This window comes from Phalacrocorax aristotelis, chromosome Z (genome assembly GCF_949628215.1).
Source record: "Phalacrocorax aristotelis chromosome Z, bGulAri2.1, whole genome shotgun sequence".
In the NCBI taxonomy this organism is placed as follows: domain Eukaryota; kingdom Metazoa; phylum Chordata; class Aves; order Suliformes; family Phalacrocoracidae; genus Phalacrocorax; species Phalacrocorax aristotelis.
The window spans coordinates 56,261,197-56,277,704 of NC_134311.1; the positions used below are offsets into that span (position 1 = coordinate 56,261,197).

The window sequence follows — 16,508 nt, forward strand, 5'->3', positions numbered from 1 at the left end:
AATACAGGTACAGAAAATAGAATAAGGGCATGTATATGCTGTAACCCATTGTCTCTGTAACCTTCCTTGCCTTTCCTCTCTGGAGATTTAAATGTCTTCATTCCAAGGATCCAAGGCCAAATTCTGACATGGCAAAGCTCCCAAATCTTGTTCAGATGTCTAAGGAAACCGGTAAGCTGTTAGAAAGACCTGAGAGTATCTGAGAAGTAGACACTTGCAAGAAAGTAAAGATAACCTAAGAAACAGTGGTAGGATTGTGAAGATGGTGATTACTAGGAGCTCAAGGATTCAAGAGGAAACACACTAATGTGGAAATATATAAAATCTGACAAGGAAAAAAAAAAAATTCCATAGTCAGTGAAGTACTGCAGTCAGTCTAGTAACATCAAGGACCCATTCCAACCTTTTCTCTGCTCACTGATGCCTACCTGCCTAGCAAAGACAGAGGTGTCTTACTGGGAGGGTGAATATACTAATGCTTAGCTAGGATTCAAAAAGCTACCAGACTCCCTTGCATGTGAGTTAGCCAATAACAAATTGCTTTATACTTCTAAGTTTTGTACACCCTGCTTGCAGAATCTGAACAGAGTATCCCCAAAAGAAACAGTAATGCTCACAAAAATCTTTCAAAAGACTAAGTTCCTCCATTTTCTCCTCTTCAACTTTCTGCTTGAGAGGCATTATTGTGCAGAACACCAGCGTGGCTGAAGTAGTGTGCCTCTGCAAGGAGACAGCACAAGAAAAATAGCAATGAAGAAATGTTCTTATGAGTACATAGTGTGAGCATCCTAATACACATTCTAAATAAATGCATTAGGCACAATTTTCACGTTAAGGCATTTTACCTCTTTTTAATTAGATGTGTGATCTTGGTAAGCTTTGCTTAATAAAAATAGTATTTATGAGGGAGGTCTTTTAAAGCTCAGCCTTCAAATCTCTATGACGCAGTTTCTCCTTCACTGTCCTTGATTTGTACAACAAATTCAGATAGAGATCTAAATATTTTATTACTCATGTTAGATTTTTTTTCTTTATACAGTTTGTATTTATTGAACCACTAGTACAACAGCACATCCCCAAGCAGAAAGGTAGTGTTTGCTATGCAAAACACACAGTCCATGATTGGCATCTAAGACCAATTGATCTACCCATTACCTCTATCTCCCTACCCCCACAAGCCTTACTACAAAGTTATTGATTTAAACACTGCCGATCGGTTTCCATTTTCTGATTTTGGGCAGGCCAATTAAGAAAGTGAGTAATTGTGATTACACTGCTTCAGGATCAATTACATTTGATGCAAGACAAAGTGCTCCTCTTAGAACAACATAAAGAAAATTATTATGATCAGGAACACTTTACTGCTAAACAGGATTCTAACAAAAATGCAAAACAACTGACGATGTCTTTCATAAAGGTATGTTATTAGGAAATACAAGAATATTGACACCTTTCTATGCAGAGTATTTCAACCACATTCTGGCAAACTTCTCCAAGTAATTTTTTCTTTTGGATAAAGCCTTTTTAGTAAGTATGACAAGTTAAAAAGGCTGCAGCTGAGTTCTCTGAGACATCACCCCCAAAACATCACACTGCACAATTTCTTCGATGATACTGAACATCAGTAGGATTTTGAACAATACATTTTTAACAGTAAAATAGCAAATTTAGTGCAAAGGACATTTAACCTATTTTTATACTATTTTGTAAGAACTAGTGTCAAAGAGACAAGGCCTTATCAATTAGCAAAGGAACAAAGTAAGCAATTCCTATTCTTAATTTAATTTTAAACTTAGCTTGAGCTTTGTCATTGGACTCACATTGTCCAAATCATTAAAATGAATACACCGCTGAGGTCTGAGGCAAATCTATTTACAGTGATGTTACTCATAGTCTGGTTGGTGTTCAGGTATATTGATCTGTCTTGTTTGTCTAATAGGAAAATAATAAACAATTACTAGGCAATGTTGGAGAAAGTAATCAGTTTTTATATATCACTAATACAGCAGACCTCCCAAAACATAAAGGTGATGATCTGCATAAAATCAATGTGTTATGCTACATTGCTTATCCTCATCACTGCTAAGATTCTTAGCAATAAATGGTATAAGTTTGGAATCAAATCATTAGTATACTGAAAATACATACTTGAAAGAGGAATACCTGCTGTATTTAGAAAACAATGTTCCTGATTGATAAACTGAGCATACTTATTTAAAAATCTGAAAATATATCTAGGGAAAGAGAGCCTAACGTTTTGAAGCAATTATGAAATTGTGTGCCTAGAAGGGAACTTCCCTTCCCAAACAAATCTAGCACCTGGAAAAAGTCCAAAGCTGTTTCCAAATTCCAGCAAACAGCATACAGACCAGCTACAACATGATGTGCATAAACTTCATGCTGCAGACATCTTGCTGGAGATAGTAATATCTTTAAAATGACTATGCATGAGCATCCACTGTATGCCAGAAGGTTTGAGGAACTGGGTGGGGGGAGCAATGGATAGTAAAACCTCCTTGCCCCTAGAACAAGAAATCTTATTTTAGCAGTGGGTGTTTTGGATTCACTTAGGTGCATCTCTATTATTAAGATTCTCACACTATCTTTAATAAGTTGCGCAAGCTGTGCTTAGTAGTAGTAGACTAACATTTCTACAACATTCAAGAAAAGGATACAGAACTTTCTCAGAGGGCTTCCCACAAACTAGAATGTAGCAATGCGAATGTCTATTCAATACCCTTTTCTGTGCAAAATACAGAAAGTAGTGCTTCTTGCAACAAAATATCTCAAAAAGCTTTATATCAAAATATGTAAAAAAAAGAATCATGCAGATCTGTTTAGTGCCTTTTCATAGTTTCAAAGGCTACCATAAATTTTCCATGGTTTCAAATTCTAATTAATAACAGAGTTCTCACTGGGTGAACAGGTTCCCTGCTAGCCTAGAATGCAACAGGAACTCATACAAAGGAAGATTTTGAATGTGCCAATAATGAGCATAAAAAGCATAAATCAAGTATAGAAGACAAAAATCTAGTTGGCCAGGCAGTTACTTGTTTTCATTCTCTCTCTAATGATTTAAAATAATCTACAGCATAAGGAATAAGCTTCTTTGGCCAGCAAATTTTGGTTTGGTTTCACACAGTCATGTTACACAGATCACAAACTGCCATAATAAGCACTCGATGTAGTAAAATTGCTCACACTATGTGGTTTTTTGATTTGTGATTTCTTACAAGGAGGAACACACACAAAACACTCCAGCAGACTAGTCAGACTGACTGCTCCCTTCAAGGTGCTGTTATTAAGAAGAATCCCAAGAAAAGGGGGAAAAAATAAAATAAAGCTCAGGGACAGAGAAGTAATTCTAAATCAGAAGAGGAGTCGATGTTTCTACTTGGTATCATTTATACCAAGGAAAAACAAGATCTCTGAAAATACAACCCATCAAAGAGTATTTGCACTTATACATATAATTTCAAAACTAGATTTCAGCTTACCATCAAATCTGTGTTTTTAGAAGCAAGTGCTAAAAAATTTTGGAAGACTGAAGAAAACTGATAATCCTCATAACAGTGAAACTGAACACTAACTGTGTCTTATTTCTCTAAAAACATCTTGGGTATATATCACTTTGTGAACTGTTGTTCAATTCTCTGGATATTTAATAAACAACAAGTCTGCTACTGCCAAGTAAACTTCCAATGTACACTACTTTTGCCTTCCAAGAGCGAAAAATTACCCTTCCTCCCCAAGAACTCACCATAACTGGAAACTGGCCATCTGAGTAGAATCACAGAAGTCAATACCCATTGAAACGGTAATGGATCCTGCAGGCTCAAGGCACTCTACATGAAAATATTTTGAATAGGTAAAGTACACATGCAAAGCAACAACAGAACCTAGATGCAAACCCCCAAACTTCACATAATAAGAAAACCTGTATTAAAAAAATAAAATAAATAAAAAATAAAAGCTTCATAAAAAAGAGCCAATAGTTGCAGTTTTATTTCAAGTAGGTATCACCAAAATGTCACACTTGCTTGTTTAAATGTCTTGGAAACCCCCTCCCCACTGTTAGCGCACATGAAATGTTGCCATTTCAATCTTACAGCCCTGCTGTCAACAACATCAGAATCAGTATTTCAAAAAGAGAAGTCTGTGTAAAGCATCAAAAGATTACAGGCTCCAGCTCAAATTCAGACTAAAGTTTACCAAGGTCTTTGAGCTTAATATTTTCAACGGGGTTAACAAAGGCATCTAGCCAACAAGAAAATACAGCGCACAGGGACTTAGGTGAAATAATTTGACCATTTACATTGGTAAAATCAGGACATTTGCCACAGTAATTGCAGTGATGGAGGCAAAACTGGACTTAAACTCCAGCAGGAATACATGTCTGCACTGACACTTCTTCTGTTGGTTCCTCTGTGCAAATCACAGGACGTGTTTTCCAAATGCTGGAAACACAAAAGGTAATAAGAAGACCAGAGCATATAAACTGAGTTCTAGATAAATTGACAAAGAATACAGAAAATTTGCATTCAAGCAAGAAAATAATTTAATAGCCAACATCTTTTTAACTACTGAAATCTTTATTTCACTGTTGTGCTTTAACCACTTGTTTCTGTATTCTTCTAACGTAATATGGATTCACATAGTAATGTACCTTATTAAAAGAGAAGAAACACATCTAAAGTATAGGAGCTAGTGTCAAAACAAACATGTCTTTCAGTTCAGAAGGAACTTTTGATCCTTTTGACTATACCACAATGTCTTCAAACAAAGAACTCTTAAGGAAAGAAAGCAACAGGTACTACCTTGAATAAAAGTTGTTATGATCTGTGTTCTTCTTTCTCTCATTTTCTACCTTTTTCCCCCTAACAGAAATTTAACAAAAACCCCACCCCAATCAGAAGGTAAAAAGTAAAACAAATTAGGTTAAGACTGACTACAGCATTGCTTTCTTCCTAGTCTAAGAAACCACACTTTGCAGAAGTATGGTAGATGCAAACTAGACTAAAACACACACCTCCATTCCACTGCCAAAAGCTCACAAGGGAAACAATGAGAAAACTCTGAGCCACCAAACTATATAATATATCTAAAAATGTTCTTCAAAGCTTGGAAAGAAAATAATTGTGAATATATAAATCAAAACCTCATTCTTAATAGTAGCCTATTATAGCCATTCTGGACTAAGGCTGTAAGAGAATTAAAGTCTTTGAGGACACAGAAAAATTTTATTATATCAACTGGAATTGATATAATCTAACTGATATTTGAACATTCAGTAAGCTTTCAGGCATGGAAGTTCTGATCTAAGGAGTTCTTTTCAAAGTTGAATAAAAGTAGGGAAAAGGGGAATTAAATTTTTGTTAAAATCAGATTATCTAAGAGGAGATAGTTTCATGAGTAGGTGTATGCATACATACATATGTATATGTGCATATACATATGTATATAGGAGTATACATATGACTATGCAAAAATACTTTCCTGTTTTTGAAATTTTGCAAAAGAGTAAGATTCTGTATTTTTAAAAATAGGATACAATTACCTATTGGATTAAACTCATGCATTCTCATGCCTGGAGGTAATTTCTTCTCTCCGATGCGAATATCCTCTATCTTCCGATCAGTTGTATTTGTTACTGTCACTTGCACAGATACCATACGATCACCAAAAATGCCTAGCTGTCTTGAGAAGTGATAATGAGCTGCTAATCCTTTTCCACTCATTCGATGAAGCAGTTCATGTGTTTTTGTTGGCACAGAGACTTGGGTAGTGACCTGTTAAGTACAAAACAGTGTTTGGTGAATGGTGTAAGCAAAGAACAGATAAAATGACAATTAAATATTGCACTTTTCACTCAGCTAGAGGGCCTGCTTTCTAGTTGGAATTTTAGTGAACTAGAAACATATAAAGACATATTCCAATCCATAAACAATTGGCAGTAATAGATATCAGATAACAAAGCCTAAAAATAACTTTTCTCGTGCTGAGAAATAGCAGCTTTAACATTGTTGTATTTGCCTCACTTTCCATTATAAATCTGTTTTCAATATTTTAACTATACTGTTATCCATTAAACTATCAGACTTTTTTTAACAGCTACATTTAAATAATTTTGTTTAAATAGCCAAATGCTCAGCAAGAAAATCCCCTTTGTCTGATCAATGCACTATGAAGTACTGAACCTTACAGTATAGATATATCTTGTCATCTGTTTCCACTGATGACTGTCCATCTTCTCTTGCCCTACACATAGCCCTGAAGATGTAATTAAGTGAAAGAAACAACTGCAAATAACAGGATGTTCAAGACTCCAAGCAGCTAAGCAAGGAGAATGGGCTTTTATCTTGCCTTCCCTACAAAAATCTTACAGGTCGCTACATCTTCCTGACCACCACATTTAACATTGAGGGGCCAATCTGAAGACTTCATGACTATTTCCAGGGACATGAGAAGCTGGTAAGAGCTGGGATTTACACCATGAGGTGTAACAGAAATGGGGGGGTACCTGGAAAACATAAGGCTGTAAAGAATCCTATTGAAAAACTTTAGTTTGTTATGTGCCGCTAACTTCTATCTTCAACTCTGAGCACCAGTTTCTGAACTGGAAAGCCAGGCTAGTGATATCCATCACCTCAAATGAGTATCTGTAAAGATGAGCTAATAAATGTTTACAAGTGTGAGCCCCACATTGATGAGGCTGAAGAAAACTGAAACAGAACTGAGTAAGATTGTATTCAGAGGTGACTTTGGAAGGTGAATTAAGTTTCACACATACACGAAATGAAGAACAGATAATGAAGGAAAAAAGGCAGAAAGGCTTTCCATCCCCTCAAAACTCAACCACTTACATGACTGTAATTAGAACAACAGGTACAGGATGCAATTGAAAAAACACCTCTGCAAAAACTTTCACATCAGATTTCACTTTCAGCTTTTAACCTAGTGTTTCTTTATCTAATACACAAAAAACTCTGGTATCAAGTTTTTCTGGAACAAATTAATGATCTACTAGTAACCTTCAGTGTGAAGACTAAAGGCAGTTTCAGAATATGTCTGAAATGAGGAAACCCCACAACCTCAATCTCAAAGCTGTACAATTTATTAATACTTTTAAAGTAGATTGGTGAAGTTCAGACATTTCTTTCTCCCTAAAAAGATAATGCAATGTTCTCAAGGACAACATTTTTAGTTTTTCTATTTATGTGATCAGAAGAAAAGACAGCTGTTCACATTAGAACACATAGTCGAATATTTAAATTTCTGTCCCTCTTCAAATAACAGTAGTAATACCACTTGAAGAATATAGGCACTGTATTTTTTTTTCAGTCCAAGTACTGATCTGTGACAAGCATGAAAATATCTAACACACTTGTCCAAGAATAGGATTCAGTAAAATTCTACAAAACCCATAATGACCAGATATCTTTTTACTCCAGTGCCATTTTAAGTGCATAAATAGATTATAAGATCAGGGTTACTTTTATGAGCTTATCTTTAAACTATATTTATAATATAATGGCACCTGTGACATCACATGACCAGGTTTCTGGCTAAGGTAAAATAAATTGAAAAAGTATGATTCGTATGGACCTTTGCAGTTCCTAGAATTTCAGAATATCTTTGAATACTAAAACCAAACTTTAATAGATTAATACTCTGCTTAGATTTCTAGAAATAATTGACAAGGCCAAACTCTTAAAAACCAACTCAGTTGTGAGGACATAAGAAATGAGGTACTTAAAATAATAAACATCATCTTGGTACACAGAAAGAGACAACAGCAGTAAGAGGTTATTAGCAGTCACACTAGCACCTGCTACTTAAACCATTGCTGAGATAATGAATAAAACTAAAGCTTTAAGATGTAATTTAAACCTTATTTTCAAGATTAAGCTTAGCCTTTAACTTTTAACATTTAATTCAATTTGAGCTGGACGTGCATAATAGAAAAGTTATTTCATGAAATGGCCCACCCATTTTTCATTAACCAGCTTAGGAAATATGTTTTATTCATGTTAAAACAAGTATTTTGAGGTACACTAGCTTCTCTGTGTTAACATATAGCTGGTTTTATTAATACTATTTATTATTAGAAATTAAAACACAAAAAGTTAGTAGTCAGAAGTCCAACATGTAGATATATACGCTTACAAATATAGCAAAAATCCTTCACTATACTTAAATTGTAATACTGACTCACATTTTACAGAAACCTTGAGATTTTAATCTACGCCCCTTTCAGCATTACTTCTCATGTTTCAGTCATAATTTCACTTGCGAGCCCATTCACTTTTATTTTCAATATACTATACAGAGCAACAGACACACAAAGGACAGCCAGAATAATGACATTATGTTTTAACCATCTTCCTTCCTGTAGAACATTAATTTTCATTTGCACTTAATATGGCAGTACTAGAAATAAATAAAATGTATATATGCTGAACAAAGGAATTTTATTCTGGAAAATGATAATTCTCAAGCCCTCTACTTACTAGCAAGGGTTTTGAGCTGGCAAAAGTTGGTGTGACTGTGATGCAGTCTATTTAACAGCTGCATCTGTCTGGTAAACAGAGTTTTCCATTTTAATTCTAAAATCTTTAATGCATACAATTGCAATACTTAAAGAAACCCATAGGTCAGATACCTGCAATCACTCTAGGGTTAAAATAATCCTCCAAAGAGTTAACAGAACAAGAAGCATCTAGTAACCAGCAGATAATCCCCTACAAATCTTACACAGCATATGTTTAAATAATAGAAGTCATTTGTGTACCTTTGGATGGTTTATGAAAATAACCAATCAATTCTGCAGACACAACATTATTTCTAAAGGAAATCTATGTGACTCATGATGCCTGGAGATACACAGAGACAAACCACACATATTTTATCAGTTTATTACAGTAAGCAAATAAGCGTGGAATGAGAGTGCACATAACTGTCTACTTAACGCTTACTGAAACATTTATAAGAGCTGTTATCTCCCTAATAACAGACAGACAGTGTGCAATTTTAGAGAGGAGAAAAGCTTCATATTTTTTAACACTTCACTAAAAAGTAACTGAAGAGTGTAAAATGAAAAATACTCTGTGCAGTTAGCTGGTAATGGACCATATTATCAACTCAAGTTAGATTTATAGGATACAAACTAGTCACTAATAGTTATTTTATGACATAGCATGTCTGCTTTTTTTGGGTGAAGATTATTAAGATCAAACTTGCAAAAGTTTTTTTATGCAGCTGTTTAGAATGACAGAAATAAAAAAAATTTGAAATATAGACTGTCCTCCCACCCCATTTTGACTTAAAGGCACTACAAATTAAAAGTAAGTGTAGAGACTCCACAGTGATATGATATGGGAACACTATATTGGTACAAGTCAGACTGGCCCCCATGCTAACTGCACATGTCGAAAGATGATCCATCACCCTAAAAGAAGCTGCAAATATTTTCATACTTCTTATATAAGAATAGGAAAGGCAACATTAGATTTTGCCTTAAAAGTCCCCCACTCATTAACCACATAAAGGGAGAAGTGTAAGATCACTGACAGTAGTTTTGGCTTTCTCTATCACAACAAAGCTTACTAGATACAAACCACTGAATCCTCTGCACATGAACATGCTTCTTTTTGCCAGCTCAATAAGTCCTTAATAACTAAGTTTAATTTAACACAAAAACTATTTTCCATAATTATTTAAAAAGCATTACAGGGTTTATTAAACCTACTAGAGAAGACAGAGCTGGACAGACTTTCCTGTATGAAGTATTGCCTACTCTGCACTGGTGCAGCCTCACCTCCAGAACTGTGTGCAGTTTTGGGCACCACAGTACATTAGGGATATAAAGCTACTAGAGAATGTCCAGAGAAGGGCCACGAAGTTGGTGAAGGGTTTAGAGGGGAAACCGTACAAGGAGCAGCTGAAGTCACTTGGTTTGTTCAGCCTAGAGAAGAGGAGACGGATGGGAGACCTCATCGTGGTCTACAGCTTCCTCACCAGAGCAGGAGGAGGGGCAGGTGCTGGTCTCTTCTCTCTGGTGACCGATGACAGGACCTGAGGGAATGGCAGGAAGATGTGCCAGGGGAGGTTTAGGTTGGGTATTAGGAAAAGGTTCTTCACCCAGAGGGTGGTGGAGTGCTGGAACAGGCTCCCCAGGGAGGTAGTCACCGTGCCAAGCCTGATGATGTTCAAGAAGCACTTGGACAATGCCCTCAGAGATATGGTGTGAATCTTGGGGCTGCCCTGTGCAGGGACAGGCGTTGGACCCAATGATCCTTGTGGGTCCCCTCCAACTCCTGACATTCTGTGATTCTACGATTATTATTATTATTAAGCACAAAATTATGTCTGTTGTCTGTTTTCTTTTGTATTTGTTCCTTACCTTAATAACACTGTAATAATGAACATAGATTGATTTTTGATCCTGATCCAGAACTGTAAGTATGTTTGGATAAAACATATATTATTGGGAAAAACAGTTGCTTCCAAGAATGATGATAATTATAGTTCTACTCCTCTAAATTACATTCTGTTAAAGCGGTGGACTGAATCATTCAATCTAAGTAGCTCTTCTACTGCCCTCCTATTGGCAATATCCATGACATAATCCAAGAATGACCTACTGAGCTGTGAGAGCTATATCCTCTCTTATACTCACTCTAAGGCTATGCTTCAGTAACTCCGCAACAGCTAAGAGAAGGGCTATCACGCAGCCCAGCCACATTTACATGATCTTTCAAATGAAGCTATAAAAGCAACTTAACTATAATTTTATATTATTAGAAGAAACATGATAAACCAGGCAAACAAAGGAAGGACAACTACTGTCAGGAAACAGTATATTCATGATCTTTTGCTCCATTACCAGTCACAAATTACTCACAGTCACAAGGAAACATCCTCCTTATGCACAAGGCAATGTATTCCTTTACAAAAATAAAGAATTAATAATTCATAAAAAGATATAATAAAAAGCAAACAAAGAATTGCAGGAAGAACGTCAACATCCTACTCTGCATTATTTCAAGAGGCTGTAGCAAACCCCAACAGTAGAGCATACTTAAGTCACACTAATATGGATTGCCAAACTAAGGACAGCATCCCTCTGATGGGGGTGGGGAAACAAAACAAGAAAGCAAGCAAGATCATATTTTCTGCAGTCTAGAAAAGTAACAGGATACCAAGACTCAATTTGGGCTAATTTAGACATACAGACACTTTAGGACATCATGTCAAATTCTAGAAAATACTTAAAATAACTTTCCACCAAAGGCACATTTAACTGCTCTACATCTCCTAAACACCTTCTAAAAGCAATGTCTGCTAGGAAGTCCTTCAATTTCTAATAGATCCTAACTCCCTTCTTTTTGCACTGTCACCAAGTTTTAGGCTCTACACTTCCCTAATTGATTAATATGTCAATAAGGCTAATTGAAAATTAGCATATTAATGCTCATATCTTTAAACCAGTGTTGGTTTCAGACAACTTCAGACATTAGAAAGTGAGTTCCAAAAATTCATAATGAATTCCAACATTGATAGAGTAACACTTTTCTCTCAAAAACTTGCAAGGAAAATAAAAATAAAAAAACCACAAATAACTCCCATTGATTTTTAAACCACATGGAGAGGAATCTCAAACAAAAGAGCACTTTATGACACTGTCCATAGCTTGCCTCTGTATGGCTGCCAAAATTAATCCTTTTATCTGCCTTTTTTTCTTATACATATTTGAGGCCATACAAATATTACAGTAAAACCGTCCTTTCAGAGAGTAGTGTGTTCAAGGTTATCTGTGAATCTGGAGATGATAAAAATCTTTTGTAATACTGAATCATCCCTTTTCTAATATTTTTATGTCCTTAGATTTTTCAGTGATTCTGTCAAAATATAACCAACTAGACAGTTTTCCAGTAACTCTGTATAAACAAAAAGTATTGCTCTTAGAGCATAAAAATGACTCCATGATATAAAGGAACCAGAATTAGGCCTTTTTCTAGAGTTCATGAAGAGCAGAAAACTGTTAACCCCATATAAGATTTATCAAGCACTTTTAAAACTGAGCATGCATGTGTTTTGTATTTCATGTATAACTGGGGCCAGTGAGATAGATTGTATTTCGCATGTATAACAGAACTTAAAACTTTATATTACAACAGCATGCAGTTTTGTTTGAGATTCGGCATCTTTGCCTTTTCCTTCTGCTGAGCATAGTGAATCACATGAATAACCCAATGAAAATATTAGTGAAATCTTTTTAAAAGCCATGCAAAAAGAATTTCAGTAGCAACCTGATTAAGTCAGGGTTATCAGAGCACCATGAAGGAAAGGGCTGAACTCAGTGACATAACTATGGGCCACAAACATTGGTATAAATTCACAAGTGTACATTCTTCCCCACTGGCTACCCTTGGATCACCAGTGGACTACGAAAAGGGCTTAAACAGATACTAAGGGAGAATTTTCTTTTAAATGCATTTGCAGAAAATTCCTAAACTCAAGGGCTTAAACTGTATCCCAATCCAGGTTTCAACTTCTAAAATAACAGTGACCCAATCAAATGGTGAAACCTCACGACTGACTATGATTCTGTCCTATGAATGCTTCTACCAAACTAAAAGCAGACAGTCTGGTGGCTGACGCATGTGTGTGACTTTAATCACACAGCATGGTATTTTAAACTTCTTTGTAACAGGCATTAGGTGTTTCAAGGAAAAGGCATTCTTTCAGTATACAGAGAAGTAATTTACTTCAATTTAGTGATTACACCCTTCCACTGACCACCTAACTGGAAAGTCTGAGGATTACCTGAAGTAAGTTTAAGAGCTAGAAAAACAGAATAAGGGGGCAGCCTCACCTTGCGTCCTAATTATGAATTTGAAAGAGAGGACGCTGCTGAGAAGGATTAATATAGATTTTGGCATTGAGTCTAAACGACTTCCAAGAAGTTCCTACAAATGATTTCTAATATATTATTTTGATTTTGGCAAAAAGCCAGTACACTAGAGACCTCTAACGTGAAAACATACTGAACCCTACTGGCTAGAACGTATAATTTTACAGTCAGGGTTATGCTATAACAACTCCTGCATATTGGTTTCTTCCAACAGAAGCACCTAGTCCAAACCTTCCCCCAGAAAAGGACCTCTTGTGACAGGGTAAGTGTATAATACAACTTGAAACACTTACTACACAGTATTACCTACAAGTCAAAGTAAACTCAGCCTATAATAGGCTATATTTGAAATCTAGCACAGATATTTATGAGTGCTAAAATGTAAATTATATATTTGCTGGCTTAATACAACTATATTTCAATCTGGGTCACTATGTTTTTGCTGAAGAAAGCAACATGTTATTTTAGGTTCTATCAGGATGACCTTAATGCACAGTAACCCACCTGCAAGGACAAAAATCTGAAATCAGCACTGAACCCACTGCATACACATCTATATTAGCACTTCCTCCATGTGGGTGTAGAATCTCTGCGTGTACTAGAATACATCTCATGCCTGATAGTGATATGCCAGTTTTTCCCAAGTTTTATTTCATTTTACACAATGTTTTAACCTGAAAAAGAAAGAGCTATATTCCTTAGATTGAAAAAATTACAGTTGACCTGAGACCATTGCTAAAATACAGCTTTTCCATTTTGTTTTCCTTAAGCTTCACTTTTTGGCCTTAAAAAAAGAAAGAAAAAAATAATCTGTTACAGCTCACAGTCTGTTAAGAGACAAAGAGGTTTAATTACAACCAGTTACCTTCAGTTCCATTGTTCAAATTCAAAAGCACGGTCCTTTTTTTTGGACTCGGAAACAAAATTTGTGGCATCAAATGACTTAGCCTCCACGAGGACACTGTCTTTTCACACACACTAAGAAGAAATGCCATTCAACCCCATTCACACACAGCTCAGAGTAATGTAAGCAGCAACACGCACAGCATAATGCTAACAAAAAACCTCACCCTATGGATATCTCAAATAAAGGCTGTACAGTACAGACAGATCCTGAATGTAAGCACACTGCTTTACACAGTAGCTGTGGCCACAGTTAATTCCCTCAGTTGGCAACTGAAGGCAAATTATACAGGTAATTTTTTCTCATCTACTTTTGAAATTACCTTGGTACTAACCAATGCAGGGTATTTCTGCTACTATTGTCTAAATCCTCCAAAGATTTTTACGTAAACTGAGCACAAACATAGCAGCAGAAAGACTGTGACAATGACCATTTATTAAGACTTCTTCCATTTTACAGCAACTTTTAATACATAAATATATTTAATAATGGAAATTTATGAATCATGTAGTAAGCATATGCTCTAATGCTGCTGGTGTTACAAAGCTCCCTCAGCAGAAATGGTAGAATGATTTTTGTACATTTTTCATAAAAACATTCCAAAATAATATTAGTAAAAATTTGTACACACATCATCTTCTACAGCCACGAATTCCTAAACACCACTATACAATTAAAAGATCTGTTCTACAGCTCATACAAATCTACTTTTCCCCAATTCTTCTGGCATCTTCAAATCAAGAACACAGATGCTAGGGACTAGAAACATCAAGTGACACTGTATGCAGCCATATAAAGATGGAAAGGTTTCCTAATAGAAGTGAACAAAAGTTTAAGATGAAAACTTTAAACTGTGCAGCAACCACAACTAATTCAGGAAGATTCTAGAACTGCTTGTTTAAATCTCTATACGTCTCAGCACTGTTCACAACTCATTAGGAGAAAAGCATGCAAAAATAAGGTGAGAGTCTGCCACTAAAGTGAGATTTTTAAAACCCATCTCTCTGATCATACTATATTTAACCACAACATCATTCAACAGCCTTTTAGAGAGTCATCTGTCTCTCCAACATCCTCTAGAGTCTATGGCATAAGAGGACAGAAAACATTTCTAAATGATGCTGGTGTGAGAAAACAGTGGCACATCACTTACCAACCTCTTAAAATACAACCTTAACATGGGTTTGGAGGGGGGTAATGGAGGGTATCCCACCTTCCTGCAACTGTTAGTAAGAACTTTTGGAATACATTAAAATATGTCTGTATTGCCATAATTTAAAAGATTCCAAGTCACCTTACTTGAACAGCTGCAATGTCCTTGCCTTTCACTCATTTTGTACTGCTAGTCTACAAGTCGTGTGGCAACATACTACTGGTTCGTGACAGGAATGATACACCTTAACAGCAGTAGGGTGCTCTGTGTACCTCTCATCAAGTGAGTTAGCCCCATGCACAGCTTTTACTTTCAGTGACAAAATACTTATTTTCCCAAACAGGTTTTAAGTTATTCTTAACATCCTGGGACAAAATCTCAACATTATAATTTGAATATGCAGTGTTTCATTCCATGTGATGGTGACTCTTCAAGTAAAAGTAACAAGATGGAGTCTCTACATGCATGAACCAAGACGTGGTTATTTACTTTTTCAAATATGCCAAGCTAAAAATAAATCACTAGCAAAGTCTCAGAAATCAAGATGTTATGTTAATTATAACGCATTTAGTCCTATTTTCATCTATATTTAACACGTATAATAACAAGGCTAACAGACCCTCAGGATGGTGAGAAATAATGGAACTCTATATAAAGTTACAGGGCAAATTTTGATCCTGATTAGCAAAGTATCTTCCAGTGTAATCTTAGGCTTTCCTTTACATTGCCCTGAAGTTCTGTTTTTTTGCACAATCAAGGCTTCAGTTAAGCACAGACCAATCACGAGAAAAGGTGAACAAAAGCAACTTATGCCCATCCTAACATCCTTATATGTGAAACAATTAGCTGTATTCACAAGCAGTGATTCATATGCTTAGAAGAGCGTTGAGACCTTGCCATTACTGCATATTGAAATCTATAAGCTGGCCCCCTTTGAGAGAAAATTGGAGCTTCAATAAGGAGTTTTCAGCAGATTCTCTATAAATTCTGAACGAAGAAATAAAAAAATCAGTTTCTTCATTCGGAATTAGCAGAATATGCCAATGAAGCTCCTGATAAAGATATAGAACAACATAATTTAAAATTATAAGGGACCTCTATGGTTTTTAAGTGTCATTCCTCAGAACAAAAATACAAAATCCCAAAACTATAATCAGTCATACAAAAAACCCCATGCACAATCTGTAGATGTAGCTGAAGAAAGGTTTCTAAAAAATACATGCTACAATATCATGAATCTTTGAATGCAGTGAATATGAAAAGTTTTATTTTTATTAATTTCTAGCTAAGACCTCAAAATTTTTCTTCCTACTCTAATGTATAGTCCTTAGAATGCTCACTATAGTCTCACAATGCTGTACTGCAGATGACAAATGCAAGACTCTTACCATCAGGAAACCTAGTCTTCATCATTTTTATATAAAATACTGGGCAAACAAATATGAAGTACTACAACTTGTTAAACAGCTATTGCATAGATAGGTTTTAAAAAAATAATTCTTGTTGCACCCTAAAAAAATAAGTAATATATTGGG

The 16,508-nt window shown here is 35.6% G+C and overlaps 1 protein-coding gene across 1 annotated transcript in view; it reads right to left on the reverse strand.

Moving 5' to 3' along the window:
* Positions 1–16,508, reverse strand: part of AP3B1 (adaptor related protein complex 3 subunit beta 1) — a 156,094-nt gene that overhangs the window by 24,208 nt on the left and 115,378 nt on the right. The window contains exons 23-24 of the mRNA XM_075078703.1: positions 5,558–5,789; positions 3,761–3,845 (exon numbers count right to left, since the gene is read on the reverse strand). Coding sequence (XP_074934804.1) covers positions 3,761–3,845; positions 5,558–5,789 — 317 coding nt within the window. The remainder of the gene's footprint in view (positions 1–3,760; positions 3,846–5,557; positions 5,790–16,508) is intronic.